Source organism: Corticium candelabrum, chromosome 1 (assembly GCF_963422355.1).
Source record: "Corticium candelabrum chromosome 1, ooCorCand1.1, whole genome shotgun sequence".
Lineage (NCBI taxonomy): Eukaryota > Metazoa > Porifera > Homoscleromorpha > Homosclerophorida > Plakinidae > Corticium > Corticium candelabrum.
In genome coordinates this window covers 3,317,468-3,335,497 of record NC_085085.1, presented here as the reverse complement: position 1 = coordinate 3,335,497, position 18,030 = coordinate 3,317,468, and the positions used below count along the sequence as shown (strand labels likewise).

The following is an 18,030-nucleotide window of genomic DNA, read 5'->3' as shown; positions in this document are numbered from 1 at the left end:
TGCCAAACCACGTTGGCAACTCTTGAAAACTTTGCTCGGACACACAACGTTGTGCCAGCGAATACCTCGGTCCCTAGCTGTGTAGGTACACGTACTGTACGTGCATTGTACACAACACGCTACCTCTATTGTAGATGAGCCGGTTGGAGGAAAATGCTGTTATAACTAGATAGGCTCCCACTAGCTAGCGGATCACCGAGTTGGCAACTGTGGTGACGAAGTATTCGGAACGACGTTTTTTGCTAGGAAAAATCGAGACAAAATGAAAACATCGAAACCGTCAACCTACTACAATTAATTAAGTAGTAGACTTCACGCTTTCACGGGCACACTCTAGATGTAGTTCACGGTACCGGTACCGTATACAAGGGTGGGAGTGGTACTCTATAGCATGTCACATTTGTCATTTGCATGACGTCGCACAAATCACCAAGTAAACAGACATGCACGTCCATCGTCAACGCCTTCTGAAATCTAGTTGAAGTCAACTCAACTGAACTCTATTTGCTCAACTCAATTAATTAAGTCAACCAGCTAACGTAGAACAGCGAGGCTTACAGCTAGAGCTAGTTATTAAGTAGACTATGTCAATGTGTCGCTCAATGATCTCTGGGCTCTCATTGTCGGCGTGTACATCTGCAGTCAAGCTGCGTGACGAGGAGGCACCGGCATCTTGGGTTGTGGCAGAAGGTAACACGATTGGTAGTTCCGTGTCCGACGAGCTGTCGTTGTGAGCTACGTCGCTCCCAAGTTCATTTCACATTTCTTTTTTGAGCTCTTTCATGTCGTCGAAACCGCGAAGAGACAGCGAGCGGACGTTTGTCGTCTGACCTCGTAGCATTGCAGGGTGGGCAACGCCCGCATTGAGAAGTGCAACGTTTGCAGCCAAGCCATTGTCGGCAGCAAATAGACACTGCTATCGGACTTGTGCTGAGTAGGTGGCAAATCTTGCAACGCATCATTCTTGCTGCTATTGTCGCTGGTTTCGATTTAGTGAGTCGTTTCGATGGCAACCGATGGCGAGTGACTTGCTCCATCCTATCTTCGATGTTCTCGAGTCGCTCGTGTACTCGTTCGAAGCTGGACTCCAGGCGGCCGAGATGAGTTAGAGCGTCTTCTACTTCGCCGTCGATCTTGAACGGATATCCATATCCGGAGATCAGGCACGAGTGCTCGAGCTCAACGACTGCAGCTGGCCGTAACCGCTCACTGTTGACGAGGCGGTGGCCGATGAAACTCGTTTTCTTTTGATCGGTGCCGTCTCTCGTATAGAATCGAGGTAACACTTCAGTGTGTCATAGTACGACTGGAATACCGCACAGATTCTTCGAGACGGTGCCTTCCAAAAGTCTACGTCTGCATGCATCCAATGCAACTAGATTAATTAGTTAAAGCGCAAACGTAATTATACATACCAGCTAGAGTGCAAGCATGCTTGCTAGTGCATTGGAGCATGCAAGGCTTTAGGGTGTTTGACATGTTCAAGCACAGACAAATTAAAGAAGACCGCGCTGCTTGCTGCAGAGATTCCTAGATAAACACCTCGTCATGCATACTGTGCATGCATAGATGTAACGTATATCCTACCTCTTCTTTCGTCGTCATCTGCGAACGGTACGCCGCTGTTGTCCACTAGGATAATTCGGTCGTCACACGAAACAACACCTTGAGCTTCGAAGTGAATCTGAACTAAGTCAGTAATATTTAGTAGGCTGACGTCACTTTCGGCAAAGCGAACGTACGTCTGCGAACGTACTTCGGCTAGCTGCAGCTTGTTTCGAACGACTTCCATAGACCACAGGTCAACACTCTTCTTGATTTCTGTGACCGCCGATTGCGATCGCGCTTTCTTGTTGCTCGGTGCTACCGTTCTAAACGCAGACCAAGTGGAAGACGGCGTCGGCGTCCATGAAGTTTCGGGTGCTGGAACTGTTGCGGTCCTAACATCTAACCTCAGCTGAGTGTCTAATAGTCTCGAAAATACAGATAGGTAAGGTCTGAACGGAATCTGATGACTCAACTGCTAACTACTAACACGAGTCGTTTTAATTAAATACGTGGTGTGCACGTGCAAATCACGCGTACTTGTCAAAACTGTCAATCTGTAGTGTGCACGTGCAAGCTAAATTTAGTAGAACAGTTTATGGCTTCTGCTACATCAACAGTTCTTGGCTTGTGGCACAAAGTCATGACACCATCGCCATTGCAAAGAGAAGGTGGTAGGTTAGACTGTCAGATGACAGATGTGTCGTCTTTTCGTCTGCTCCTTTGCGTGAGTCCTAATGTTTGTACACGTTGTGTTTGCTATTATCGAAGTAGTAAAGGCTCTAGCTGTGGCTGCTCGCTGTGTGACAGGCCGTCATCCATATGCACATGTCAATGCATTGCTTGTCGTAATGACTCAAGTAGGAATCGGACTAAGTGTAGTTTCTTTCCCGTATAATGCATACCGATACATTTCTATGCAACCGTAGTACGTTAGGAAGCTACTCAACATAACAAATGCAGTGACAAAAGCGGTAAGTAGCTTGAAATCATGCATTGGTTCTACTAAACCGTATCGATACGTGTTACCTACACACTCAACTACACGCATCTATTTCTATTGCAAACCTTCCTGGTATACAGTCTCTACAAACAAGTTACTAGCCTTTGTCCCGTCTCTTTACAACAGCAGACTTGTGCCGTTTGCAGAATTCGCTGCCGGCGACCTTGGCCATACGACATCGCAAACCAGACTTTGTGATACTGCGGCAGCGGCTCGGCGTGTCGGGTGTGCTCGACAGAGGAGTCGACGGTTTGACTCTCTTTCTTGCGGGCGTCACGACAGCCACAGACGGATAGTTCGACGCAAGAAACGGCAACGTACCGGGTGCCGTGCAACTCCTCACATTCGACGCGGGCAGAACGGCTTCACTCGTCTCGTCGGAACAGTCCTGACACGTGATCGAGTTGTCGGGCGATGACTGACTTGTATCTGAAAACTTTCGACCGCCGCTGTCGTCACGAACAGGTCGAGAGACGACAAACGTAGAAGTAACGTCCGAAAGGCGTTGCTTGACTTTGCCCTCAACGCTCGACGAGCTGCTTACACCGCAGTCGATGGAACGAGACTGAAGAGCGACTCCGCCGAAGAGCCGGAACCGTTGCCGTTTGTTGAGCAAATCGAGAGTCCAATTCACTACACACGTGCGTACATACGCAACCGTTACTTGCCAATAACAAGCGCGCGCGCGCACAAACACACACACGCACACACACACACACACACACACACACACACACACACACAGCCATACAGTACAAAACAAACAGACAGACATTACATGTACAAATACAGGTACGGATACTCAAACAGACCGATAAGCCTAGACCCCATTCACACCAGCTCTCCTAACTGGGCCAGCGCACGGGTCAGCACTGAATGAAATCGTCATGTGAATGCGGGCCGAGCCGAGCCGAGCCATGTTGGCCTGGTCCACCACAACTTGCCGTGCCAGCATGGATTGGACCGAGTCAAATTGTCGTGTGAATGCGGCTGACGGCCACGCATGCTCACTAGATACGAAAATGGCGTGGTCAGAGCACGAATACTTGTACGTACCTCATTGAATTGTGGGGTGAGGGCAGCATCCAGTTTCAAATTGAAGGCTGTGTTAAAGTTTACGTCAAATTAGCGGAACAAATGACGGAAGCGGGATACTCACGAATGGGCATGCAGTGTCTCTACAAACAACATAGCTAGCGTGCGCACCAAGGAACACGCCTACTATCTCGGTTGGCTCGCTTTTCTCTACGTATACGTCGTATGAACAAGAGCTGGCTCGATTTACCAGCCCAAGCTGGGTCGGCTCAGATCGGCTCAGTTTGGAACTGTGCTCGTGTGAATGGGGTACTAGAACATGCATACAGTACACCGGTACAAGTATACATAGTTAATGGCACGCAATGTTGTCCAGATACTCTTCTTACACCATCATGGCTTCGCCATATCTTGCAAGGTTTCCTACAACTTACTTAAGCTGGATTTACAATATGCAAACGCTTGAGCGTCGCGTCGCGTGGAAGTGGCAGGCGTCGCGTCGCGTCGCGTCACACGCGTCGACCATTCACAATGTAAATTTTAGCTCGTCACAGACGTCGGTGCATGTATTCCTGAATGACCACTCGCGCTAGATTACCACGCGCGAAAATACGGCTACGCCCATTTTACCTCGTGTTCTAGAATGGATTCGGACGAAGAGGAGGAAACACTACTGTTGTGTCTCTTGTTGCATCACCACCGCTGCAGAAAAGCAAAAAGAAGACCACGTCAAGTTTGGGTTCGTGAGATACATCAACGACGCACTGAGCAGGGAGAATACCATCAACTTCTCCAAGAGATGCGGTTGCACGACTCTGACAGCCACTTTAGATATCTGAGGATGTCGAAGGCTACATTTGACCAACTTTTGGCAAAAGTGGGGCCTTTGTTGGTTCGCCGTCGGTACAGCAGTGTCGTCCGACCATCAATATCCCCTGGCGAGAGACTGGCGTTGACCCTTCGCTATTTGGCAATGGGAAACTCGCAGATATCGCTTTCTTTCAGTTTCCGTGTTGGGGCGGCAACAGTATGCCAAATTGTTAGGGAGGCTTGCATTGCCATATGGAACGTTCTGATGGAAGAGTACGTGATGGCCCCTGCTACAGAAGACGACTGGAAGAGTATCAGTGCACAATTTTCTCAACTCTGGAATTTTCCAAACTGTCTTGGAGCAATAGACGGTAAACATGTGGTAATTCAGGCTCCTGATAGATCAGGTTCAACATACTACAACTACAAGGGGACTTATTCCATTGTTCTATTGGCAGTGTGTGATGCTCACTACAGATTTATTCTAGTAGATGTAGGAGATTCAGGTCGCCATACTGATGGTGGTGTGTTTTCAAATTCAGCATTTGGCCAAGCAATTGAATTAGGTAGCTTGTCATTACCAGTAAGTAGGCCATTGCCTGGAACCAGCACAGAGGCTCCATTCGTGTTTGTTGGTGATGAGGCATTCCCTTTACGTACCAACATGTTGAGACCGTATTCAGGTAGGGGCCTAGATGAACGAACGGCTGTGTTTAATTACAGGTTAAGCAGAGCTAGGCGTGTGATTGAAAACACTTTTGGAATTTTGGATGCACGTTGGAGGATATTTAGGCGACCCATCATTGCAGCACCAGAAAATGCTGTCATATTTACAAAAGCAGCTATTGCCCTTCACAACTACCTACGAACCAATGAGTCTTCGGTGTATTGTCCCCCAGGCTTTACTGATGCTGAAGATGGTGCTGGTCACTTACTGAGAGGAACTTGGAGGCATGAAGTTGATGATGGTGGGTTGTCCAGAATTGGACAAATAGGAGGAAATCGGAGCAGTCGATCTGCAGCTGAAGTGAGAGACATGTACCGAGACTATTTTATGACACCAGAAGGAAAGGTCACCTGGCAGTACCACCATGTCAACCGCAAAGACTATTAACTAATAAATTAGTCTTGGTCATTATCTTTACCTACTCAATCAGTCTTTTGACTTGTATTGAGTAACCACCGGCTTTTATAAAAGCCAAAAATAATATCAAAGAGATCATTACCTAGTCTGAATTTTGATTTGACCAATTAGTTACAATAATCAATTTCTTGCTAGTTACAATTATTAGTTACAACAATCAATTTCTTGCATACAATTAGTTATAATCCACTGGTTATCTAGCTGTAGGAGCTAGCATGTGACTAACATTTTAGTCTAGAATATTCTTTAATTAATATAGTTATACTGAGTCTTGTTTTTTGGTAAGCTATCTAAACAATTTGTTCTAGATTGATAGTATATTTTTCCAGACTCCATATGGCAACAATAGTTAATGCTCCATATTTACCATACCTGAAAGTGAGCTACGAATAGCAATTCCCAAGATAATATAATGAGCATATTAAGAGTATGTAGGCATAGGCAGTGCCAAAGTACGTATGTGTTAATTAAACATGACAATTGAAAGTTATTGACCTGTAGTTGTCGATTAATGAGTTTGTCAATCAGTCATGTAGCTAGCAGTCTGCAGTTTCTCTCTCTCTCTGATGTAGTTGGTGGCTTCTAGAAAAGCCGGTTTATAGACCACACATAGTGTCGTCGCTGGCCACGTATCACAGGATACTACACAGTGATGCACACAAGCATGGTTGGTGACCTATGGGGTGCTCTCTCTAAACAGAGAAAAGCCATCTCCTGACCCACCAAGCTCTACCTCTAACATCACTTGTTGAAGTCTGAGCTTTGCGAACGCCTTCTTCTCATAGGGAAATCTCCGTAGAGTAGCAGCTATCTGCCTACCGAACAAACTATCCTCATCGGAGTCGACATGAGCCCTCTTTGAGTCCAACGAGTTTAGCCTTTCTACAATTGAAGTCTCTAGCTCGTCTTCTGGTTCCTTATGACGTCTCTTTCTTTTGGTGGCAGGAGTGATGCTTAGTTGACGCGGTCCAGTCTCTACCTGACAAATGACTGAGCTGTTGTGTGCTTCATTGCTGCAGTAAGAAAATTAGCCTGTGAAAGGAAGCAATATATCAAGTTGAAGTCCACACATTTACCTTTCATGATTGTCGACTGTCTCATCACTGTCATAGGGTTCACTCTCTGCTGGCTGGCTCTCTCCTGGCTGGTTCTCCTGTTGTTGACTCTCCTGTTGTTGACTTTCCTGTTGTTGACTCTCCTGTTGACTTTCGAGCAATGAAAAATTGCTTTCTGTTCTGTTTGTCAATACAATAGAGTTACTACTAGAGATACTGAGATTTGCAAGAAGTGCATGCGTAGACCCACAGCAAATGCAGCGTAAACAGTAGTAGGTACAGTAAAAAGACACAGAAACAGTATAAACACCGGCGCCTACAAACAAAGGGTAACCATAGCTAGACATGCAGGTAAAGAAACAGACACAGATATCATGAAAGCAGACAAGCAGACTGACAGACCAACAGATCAACAGACAGATCCACTGACGGGCATGCAGCCACATCAAAGCAGACAGGCAAAGACACGAAAACAGACAAAAAAAAGAACAGAATAAATGGTACATGAAAGTACTGTATAGTATTTATAATCAGTATAAAATGCTGAGAATCGCTACTATATAGTAGATGTAGAATCAGTATCTTGCTGCAGAAAACACTGTATAGTATTTATATACAGTGGTGAAATTGACTCCTGATGCTTCTGAAGCTAAACTAGCAAGTTTGGTAGCAATCTTTGAAGCCTGATGGAATTTTTCAAACCCCAACACGGACACGTGCTAAGTTATGTAACAGTTGAGAATCACTTTGACAACGCACCTGAGAGTGTACTTTTCTTGATGGTGTTTCAAAGCTAACGATGGTTGCTGTAGACGGGCTTTGATGAGCAATAGGTGAAAATGCTCTGTGGTTAGATTTGTAGTAATCTAAAGACCATCTTCTGTCACAAAGTTCTTCAGTGAACATGTTCAATCCGAGATCAGATCGAGCTGCCAGTATGTGACAACAAGGCAACCTCATTGACTGCCAAGTCATGCACTGGCATGTTGCGGGGGTGACTACTATTGAACTATCGTTGTATGCAACATGGTAATGTTGGTTGCCATCATTTGCGAGCTGTACCTTTGTCTTCATATCCATCTGTTTGGCAACAAATCTGAAGGTATAAGGTGTAAGATACTTCATAGAGTTAATCAATGCTGCATCAGTGATAGAATGGTATGTTACAGGGACTTTGAGAGTAGACAGGCTTGCTTGATAGTCTCGTTCTGATCGAAGCACTCGTAAAATAAGAAAGAACTTGTCAAAAAATGTTTCTAGTGATGAGTACGGGAAATTACTAATTTTAACTTTGCATTCAGGGACTCCAATCTATTGTTGGTGTTGTTGAGGAAATTCCCTGTGCTATACTTCATCTCCATCGTCCACTGCTTCCTAATAGGGTGCCACTGATTATCAAAACACTTCAACACAATCGGAGGAGCACAAATTTGAAACTGCCTATACAGGTCCAGGTACTTTTTTTTCACTTGGAGCATAGGCCATTTGCTGTACCATTTCAAGGCATGTGCTTCGCTGGCCAGAGGTAATGCCCATCTTCTCCATCGTTATCTCTCTTCGAAACGATCGCAATGTGTGGTATAAGCATATCAAAATAGCAGCAGAAGGGAAACTGGCAGCAAGAACATCTCTCTCTGTCATGTCTTTATCAGCCATTATCACTCTTACAGACGACCATTCAGGATTGTTTTCTTTGAAAATATTTGCTACACATGTAATTGATGCCTTGGATTCTTCTAATAACAAGAATGCAGCAGCCACTTCAGAATGGCCATTGCCATCTTCTATAAGCATGATATAGAGAGGAAATGTCAATTCCAGCAGCTTGTAAGTCGCATCAATACATAGTAGTTCCGGGTATGCTGAAAACGCCTGCTTCATCTTCTCATCCTGAAAGAAGATGCCTTGCAACACGTTATTGTCACTGACGACAACATTCACACTAGCTCCTACAAGCAAAACACCACAACGTAAAAAAATGCAACTTCAAGGCGAGCTGTTCATAACAGCCATGTATCGTATTTGTCTGTCAGTTGCTTTACAGCTGTATTTAAATCGTTTCTTGTCTTTCCTGCTCTCATACCAGTACTGATATTGCTCAAGTCTTTTAGCAGCACTACGTTAAAAGTCATTTCTGCCAGCTTGTTCTGAATCATTTTTTTATTTGCTTTTAGTTCTATTAGCTTTTCAGCTTCTTCCTTTGCTTCTAATGGTAGCTTTCTCTGACTAGGCAGTTGTTTGAATAGTTCCTGTACAGGTTTATAATATTCAAATAATACTATTTTAGTATTAATGCAGCTACCATATTGGTGAATACCGTATTGTCTCTAACATAAACACAGGTCTCCAATACAGTTACGTCTCCAATAAAAGCACGCTACGGGACCTCATACAAAGAATGAAACGCACAGTCTCCAAAGTACCTATTACCAGTAGTCAAACGTAATGTATTGGACGGTAATAAATGATAGCTAAATTGTATTGCTAATGTAACCATGTTGAGTTAAACAACATTGAAATTACATAAGGCACAGTCGGGTCTCTAATAAAGTCACATCTATCAGGCCCTTTGAAAAATTAAGGACGTTTATGTTAGAGATAATACGGTATGTGTTGGTACAGTACATGTACATGTACAAGATGAATTAATTATTCTTACTCTTGATATTTCATGATTATGGCTCTCTTTAAATCTTCGCACAACTAGTGATTGACCATCTTCAGAAGCTCTTAGGGACAATTCAAATGGGCATTCTTTCCTAAAAGTCCTGTTGATGGAAAGCACAAAGAAAAAATACAAAACACAATAAAAATGTCATTGAAAAATTAAATGAAAAACTGTGTTGAGTGCAAATACTAAAGTTATAAAATTTGAGAAATTTGCATTAGCAAAAATTCTGGTATCAATTAATTAAGCTTATGTGCAGTTTGGTGTGTTTGCTTATCCTTTGAAGTTTATTTTTAGTACTGTATGTATACAAGGAATATTTAATTATGGTTTGTTATGGAATTGATCGTAAAGCCTACATCTTAGGGAGATCCTGTTGCTCTTTTATGGCTTGCATACTGCACTCAAGTCAGGCAACACTCACAAGTAACGTTTCTTTGCACTTCGGTAAAAGCATGACAAAATTTTAGGTGAGTTTTTAAATGTAGGAATTGTGGTTGTATAAAATTACAAAAATAATATGTAATATGATATAGAAATATGTTTCAGATTACCGGTTAAATTTTACAAAACAAATCAACCAAAGGTCTAAAATTGTACCCCAACAATTGTTGATATTAATTTTACTGTTGACTAGTTGATATTAAATGTGATAATTTTCAAATTTGCTTAAGAATTATAGAATATAGAATATCCAAATGCATCTACACTGCCACCCTGATACAAACTAATAGATGAGAGGGAATCTTAGCATTTTTACCCAGCCCATGCCTTGCTGTCTTTTGAACATACTTCATTGAAAGACATTTTTGTCTTTAGAAAGTGTGAAGAAAGAAAAAAGACGGTAAAGCAGCAATAATGTATACTGTGTATATTTATGTATTTTCAATAGTGTAGTACAGTACTGTGCAGATGTAACACTACATCAGAGGTTTTACTGATCAACTATTTATATATATAATAAGAGTATTTGCCAAGCGTAGTTAATTACTGTTTCTTTTACATTTGTTCTTTTTATCTGAGACTACTGTATGTACAGTATTTAGCCTGGGGCCACAATTTGAGCCATCACCATGGAAAAGTGTAGGTCCTTGGATTCCTAAACAATTGCTAACACACAAGCTGCACTTACGATGTAGACCGCTTTCCTTCACCACGGGTAGCGAATTTTTTCTCTCCGTGAATGCAGCTATACGTCACCTCGTAGTATGTGATTGCTTCAGAAAGGGGACGATTGATTCGCTTCCGGGCAGCCTCAACACTTCTCGAGTCTCTTCGCCATAATTTTGTGTATGTTGATGACTCATACGCCGACAGTCGCTCTTGTAGGTCGGCGAATGACTTGAATCTTTTCCCAACAGAAAACGCGGAATCAGTTGGACTTCCCGCCATTCGTCGCTACTAGTGAGCATGACATCTTCGGTCACGTGCAAATTACCGGCACTCCAAGTCCTCCGCTTGCGGGACCGTTACCGGCTCTCTAGCCACTTCGTTGAAGTAAACAGGAACGTATCGGTATCGCTCAACTTGTAATTTCTACATCGTGTCAGCGGAATGTAGACTACGTGCGCGCGCTACCCCATTAGTACAGGTGTGTACTTGTCGGAATGTTAGGTGAGCTCGTTATCTTGTCAGGTGACCTCGTTACAACATGTCGCCGTCCATGGGACGATGTCTGAACCAAGCCCAAGTCTTGGAAAGACTTTTTTTACTGTTGAGCGAGTGTGTTATAGTATTAGGGTATTCCAGACTAGTGCTGGTAGCCTTGTTAGACTCCCTGTTTATGTTATTGCGTAGAACTAGGCAGAGCGCGATGCCGCTGTTGGTCAACCTGGTGTTTCACGTGCTAACTTCTATGTTGTGCAATGAAGGGGAAGCGGCTAGTGGCCATGGCTGTAGGAGTTGGGGCAGTAGCGTCGTCTTCTATCCTGTTTACGTAATTACTGTCAGTGGACGGGATAGTCGGGCCTCGGCAGCGCTTTCGTCGCTTATTATTAGCAGCCTCTTTACTTTCTATTGATGTCTTTAGGTACTAGGCCTACATGGCATCGCTAGATACCCATTTCATCGTTACCGGAAGTGCGCTCTCGTTTCCACGTGATCTGTGCGCCGCCATCTTAGGTACCAAAATAACTGAATTCCACTTTGGCACACGGTGTTACCGGGCGCATCACTAATGGTTATTTGCGCAACATTGCAGAGCGGAATATAAAGAATTCTTTTTGTCCGGATAAGCAGGTTTGCCAAAGCCACGTCCATTTTTAGACCACGCCCACGCTATCAATTTCAGAGCCCGCAAACACTCTATTGCTATTATTATTTGCTATTATTTGACATACGTACAAAGCACGACAATATTAATTAACAACTTTGAGACAACATACCTGCAAGGCAAGCATATTTATTGCGTTATAATAAGTCTAGAAAACTTACGGAACTTCAAAAGGCAAACTTGAAAGTGCACTATAATTGTGTGAGACAATAGCAGAACATTAACAGGTAAACCTAGCACAACGATGTGCAAAATTGTCAGTCAGACTCTTCTGGAAAACTATCTGTAGACGGGCTTAGAGGATTATGCCACACGTCCCAGTCATCTAAACTAAAGCTACTAGTGCTATCGTCTTGGACCAACTCTTCAGTTTCCCTTGCTCTGTATTGCTTTCTGAAACCTTGATTAGGACGGCGGTTGGTCTTGCATCCTTCCCACCACAGCTGAATAGCGGCGTCAGCGTGAAAGTCTTCAAGTGATGGTCCTTGATGGTATACTTCCATAAGGTCAGACAAGGTGGTGTTGCCCATGCTGGTGCGCCTGTCTGTCTTGATCAGTTTCAGCGACGAAAACATCCTTTCAACATGTGTGGTAGTAAAGGGGAGACTAAATACTAGCTGGCACAATTGGAGAACGTTTGGCCACTTACAATGGTCTGGACAGGTGTAAAGTGTGTACCACACAGACTCATAGCACACCTTGTTGACATTAAGATATTTTCTAGCATAACGGACTACCTCCTCAACCTCGTCATGAAGAGCAAGAATACTAACGCCTTTGCTTTCTAGTGGTTTGGCAAAACAAAACAGCAAGAGCTTCTACAGCTTCTTTAACCTCTGCAGTATCATCAACATTCTCGTCTTCACTATCTTGCTCAGAGGTTTACCGATAGGTTTTCTTTGCCATGTTTGGGTGTCAAGAAAGGCAATTATATGACGAAGAAGTTTGGTGTCACACCAGCCTAGTCGCTCCTTCATTTTGTTATCAAGGCATACTAAATCGGTTTTCACCTTTTCTGCAAAGTTACTTAGTGTGCTGACAGAATAGTTTGCCAATGGGGCTCCTTGATACAAAGTATCTTCTTTGTCTCTCTGAAGACGGCTCAAAACGAGTTTGGCTGTCGGCCATTCCCCGGGCTCTTTCTTGGCAAGACCTTTGAGTGATTTTCTGGCTTTTAGCAGGTTATGTATACCATGTACAATGTTGACTTTGTCATCTTGGAGACTGAGGCTCAAGAGATGTACGGGCTGTAGCAAGTCTACATACATAGCTGCGCCAACTAGCATTTTGTAGTTCTTCATCTTAAAACATAACCCTTGAGGCGTGCTTTATCCTCTGCCTTTGTCTGTCTGTCACTTGCTAACGTGGACAAATGGTTTACATACACTCCATATCTGTCAACGAATCGTTGCAGAGCTTTACGCTTATGAGCAATCCAACGTGTTCCTGAGCAGCGCACAGGCACATTTCCGCCTATGGGGAAGCTGTATGCTTCCCTAAGGTGTCTGATGTGTGGAAATATCCTATATTTCAAAGTTTGGAAGAGGAAACAAGCATATCAAGCAAACAATCTCGAATATACAAAACAATTCTATCTGCAATTCTGTTATTGTTATGTTTCGAATCTCATCCAAAATCACTATCTATTACTGTCCGAATGATGTAGTCACCCATGTTGGGTTTCTGTTGCTTCACAAATGCATTTGACACAATTTGGCATTTTCTGGTGTTACAAGTGCACTCTCGTCAATTGATATTTCTAAAATATATCAAAATCTAATAATGAGCCTACTATTTTACACCCTCATTTAGTTTCTGATTACTAAAAGTGATAAACCTGTCCTAAACTTAATTTGTGAACAGTCTTTTTGTATGTACTTCATAGTCTCTGCAAACCTGTTCTATTCAAATTGTATATGGACTTGGCAGCTTCCTGACAGAAAACGTTATGTAAATAAAATGTATTTGCATTCTATAGCAAATGGTATTTCCACAACCAAAAGTCTCAAGCAAATTGTGTATAGTAGCAAAACTCAATATGAATGCAAGCAGTTGGTACAGCAATTTCATTTTGTACTTAATTAAAGATCTACTCGTGACAATGCATATCAAACATATTGTTTTGCATACACTAGTCTTTCCAAGATCACATAATTCTGTCTATAACTAGTAAATAACTTCCCTGCTAAAATTGTCAGCTTTGTTCCAAAACTATGGTATAAGGTGGGGAATCAAACACATTAAGATGCTAACTGCATTTGATCAACTGAGGTCTGTACAAGCACAAAGTGCAACTCATTTCACATCACTAGGCCTGACGTTTGCATGCATAGTCATGCATGCCGATGACAACAACAACCTACCTATAAATGTAATATAATTAATCATGTCACGATGTGACACATCTTTCAACATATATCAATCAGTTAGATATTATATGAGTTACTAGTATCACTGGCAGTAAACAAGTCCCAGTGAGTCGACAAGATTGAAAACTGTTTCTTCTGGGTCTAGTGCTTCTTCGTTAGGCTTCCTCTTCGGTTCTGCTCTTCTGCCGTTCACTTGCCGATGACAAGCATCTTTCCACCACAGTTGCACTGCATGAGTACAGTCCCATGTTGAAACAGAAGTGCCTTTCTATTCTCATCAGGTCATCAAGGCCTTGCTCACTTAAGTTGCATCTACGGTTAGTCTTTATCAATTTCAGCTGAGAGAATATACGTTCAACTCGCCCATTAAATGGGCAAGCAAAACAGTAGCTGAACTAGTAACAGAATACTACTCCACCGTTTGCTGTCCACTGAATTGAACAGTTTAACCAAACAGTGGCATAATCAAGGCAAAGATTGATATACCCTTTTCCATACTGCAGCATGTCATGCCACTCTTCCAGCAATTGGTTGGTGTCGACATTGGCACGTTGGAGGGGTACCTGGAATCAACTGGCTAAAATAAATTCAATATGATCATCAGCAAAATCAGTGGCATCAATCTTCTCCCACCCTTGGGTAACCAAAATGGTAATGCAGCTGTTTAGCAAATTCGCATGCTGTGATTTGATTCGACTCTTCAGACAAGTCACAACACTCTTGGTTATAGCCTGCTGATTATTCCTAAGGTACTGCAAACCATTTTCATAATTGACCAGCTCAACAGCCTTGTAAGATGACGCATGTCCACTGTGGGTAATCCTGCTAATGACCTTGACAGTGGGAAGTTCCTCAAGTGGAATACTCTCAAGTGTTTCAATTGCTCTTATTGTCCTTACAACAGATTTGAAAGCACTAATAATGCAGACTTCATCACTCTGCAGAACCTTGCAGAGAGTACTAGCTAGCTTCAGAACGTCATGAAAGAGCTAGGGCACAGGCCACTATCATTTTGCCTTCTCTCCACTTCCGAATGTAGCCAGTCAGTTTTGCTTTATCTGCACATTTTGTTGCCGAATCAGTAATCAGAGTCTGCAGATGTGACAAATATGCCCCAAATCTGTCTATGATACAAGACAAAGCACCTACCTTGTGAGTAATAAACCTTGTCCCGCTAGCACATAGTGGTCTGTTGCCTCTGGAGGAAGGCATTTCAAAAGGTTGCAAGTACTGCTTCAGGGCTTGAACAACATGATCCAATTCTCTGCACTTTTTACCAGATTTTTCATATAAATAATATATTCGAAGAAGGATCTCATCAACTTCAGAGAAAAACGTACCTTTAAGAGCATCTTTTAGTTTCGGTGAGGTATGCACCAAAATGCAAAAATCCAAGGAACATGCTCCTTTGTTTCCCTTCCAATCCATTCTTACCCATATTGACATTAGCTCCATCAATCTTGCACTCAAGTATGCTCCACTGCACAAGTCAAGCAGACAAATAGTCCAGTGGCATCGATAGGTTTGGGTTGTAGGACAGCAATGAATTTCAATCAAATATGCAATTAGCTATCAAGACTATGAGGATCACAATAGAGAGCTACAAACTGTTCTTGCTCAATAGTAGTTATATCACTGCTGCCGTCTGTTTGGACACTAAAGAATTTAGCCTGCTGTAATTCATCAGTAAGCTGTCCTCTCAATGATAGCTAAATATAATGGACAAAAGCAGCACAGGCAAACTCGTTCTTATATCCAGTACCTAAGTCTACCCCATGCTACACTTCTTCCTTCTGTTCCTTTGTCTAGTGTTGTGACTGCCTTTGCAATGGCTGAGTAAGTAACGAGGATTGCTACTTCCGCTCTGTCGAAGCAATGACTTAGCATTTGTATGGATATCAGAAACTGCTTGTTCTCGAAATGAACACGCACGCAGATTCTTAGAACCAACATTGAAGCCTGGATGAAAGTTTCGGCATCCACAAACTCTTTCTTCAAACTGCGTACAGATTGAACCCTTTAATGCAGACCAGCTGAGGGTTATCTGCAGACTTATCATCTTCAACTACATGCATGTAGCTAGATTTCTGTCATTTTCCAAAATCCACTTTTCTGCTGTCTTAACAGTAACAGAACGCTGATTTCTAGAGCAAATTGATGAATTGATCACAGAATCTGATAAAGTAGAATATTTATAAAACCCACTGCAAGGTCAGATACCACAATATCAGATTTAGAAACAATATTACATGTACCAATACATGACCTGCTGTTTCCCTGAGGTGACAAGAATGCTGACATGTGAGTCTGTAACTTTGACGGTTTCGATGGATGGGTATGGGTAACTACAGCACTCTTCTTCTTTTGTTATAAAGCTCTGAATTGTGGCAGTAGACAATTCTACACACTTTTTCCTTTTGTGGCGGCACATGCAACAGATGCCGTTAATCCATCACTATATGTAGCTGAATTAGGTACACAAGAGACAAAATGGTTTGGACTATGAAATTCGAGTCTAGTCTACGTCTGGTGCAAGACCAAAGAATTATAGGACTGCATGGTCCTCCTTCACTTGGCCTTTCCTTATGTGGTTGCAGGTATTCTCGAGAGCTAGTTTAAGCTGTGTCGGATTCACTGAATAAACATCTCTGCCTAGCACACTGGCCAGGGCTGCTATTTCTAACATTCCAAAAATGCCATTTCACCGACTTTTGACACACACTGAATTGCTTTGAGGTATGAGTCATGCGTTGGCAGGTTGGCAGCTATGCCGTCTGAAGAGGTGCTGAAAGCAGCGTTGCAAAGTGTCTGAGAGAAGAGAGTTCAAACAGAATGACTTGTTCGTGAGTAGTTGCGTCTTCGCTCGTGCTATAAATAAGTCGGCTTAATGCTCTGGATTGTCTTGCAACTCCTTCATGACAAATGTGCGTATGTGACTATGGTTTTCTTCGTCGTCTGTGGCCATGACCCTAGCAGAGCAATAGAAACAGTTGCCGTCACCATGAACAGACAAGGAAACGAAACCACAAGGCACATCGGTAGGGTACAGTTCCATCCCAACGTCATACAAAAAAGTAGCCGGAAAGGTCCAGCTGTGGGAAACTGAAAGCACCCCTCTCAATTAAGTAACAAACACCATAGAAACTTACAATGACGTGCTAAATTGTTTAGTTTAGTTGTTAATTGAAGCAATTATTGCAGACAAAACTGCACTGCTGTAATGGGACATGCTATTGCAAAAACATGGGCATCAAGCTTGTCCGGACATCGTTCGATGTCCGGCCGTTATCTTGTAAGTCCATGAACGAAAACATCACTTCTAAATGACTGATTCTCCAACAAGTTAATAAGCAAGCTTCGTGTCAGCTAATGCCAACTGAGTGGCCTAGTCAACTTCAAAAGTTGCCAAAAAAGTGATACCAACAACATTATTAAATAATATAGCAATAGCACCAACAATTATAAATACAGAGGCAGATCTAGAGTTTGCAAAAGGGTGTTCCGTTGATGAAGGTAATGAACAGTCTATGAAATAAAAGTGAAAGACTGACTATTATAAATCAGTATGCCACAAACACTAATATTATATTTGAACACATGTGAGCCTATCAATTTCACATCGTGACCACAAGTGTGTTCTCCAATGTCTCATGTCTGTCTCAGTCATCCCTAAACAATGGACAAGCATGCGACAAGAGTGCAGCTCAACAAATATAAGAGACAATCTTGTGAAAATCTACAAAAGCTGAAATATGAATGTCCATAGATGCCATGCAGTACAGATAGATGGTCAGAACCCATTGAAAACCTCAGATAGTTTTTGAGTCGCTTCAGCACCCGTTGCTCCTTTCATTCTCAGCAGAACAGAATGCAGGCAATTCTCAAGCAAGTCTAGATGTTAGAAAAACCCTCCCTGCAAGTCCTTAAGCACACCTTCAAGAGAGAAGTAGGCTAACCCTCGTGTATTGCCCACTTCCTCTTCCATTCTGATAATCATTGTCCAGTGCGCTATGACTTAGAACATCTACAGAGTAAGTCTCATCAATCGTTTCGATCACTGTGAGTCACCATTTCAAGTGCCAAAGCACGGCCAGTTTTATACCTTTCTTTGCATCTCATTGATGTGAAC

General features: G+C 42.6%; 1 protein-coding gene and 1 pseudogene across 1 annotated transcript; one reads left to right on the top strand and one right to left on the bottom strand.

Moving 5' to 3' along the window:
- Positions 1-4,382: 4,382 nt before the first annotated feature.
- On the top strand, positions 4,383-5,507 carry LOC134176795 (uncharacterized). The gene has a single exon (XM_062643488.1). The coding sequence runs from the start codon at positions 4,383-4,385 to the stop codon at positions 5,505-5,507; it is 1,125 nt and encodes a 374-aa protein (XP_062499472.1).
- A 706-nt stretch (positions 5,508-6,213) lies between these two features.
- On the bottom strand, positions 6,214-10,652 carry LOC134176697 (zinc finger SWIM domain-containing protein 3-like; annotated as a pseudogene).
- Between the last annotated feature and the right edge of the window lie 7,378 nt (positions 10,653-18,030).

Coding starts and splice junctions, on each gene's coding strand:
- LOC134176795 (XM_062643488.1), top strand. CDS start 4,383: ATGCGGTTGCACGACTCTGACAGCCACTTTAGATATCTGAGGATGTCG.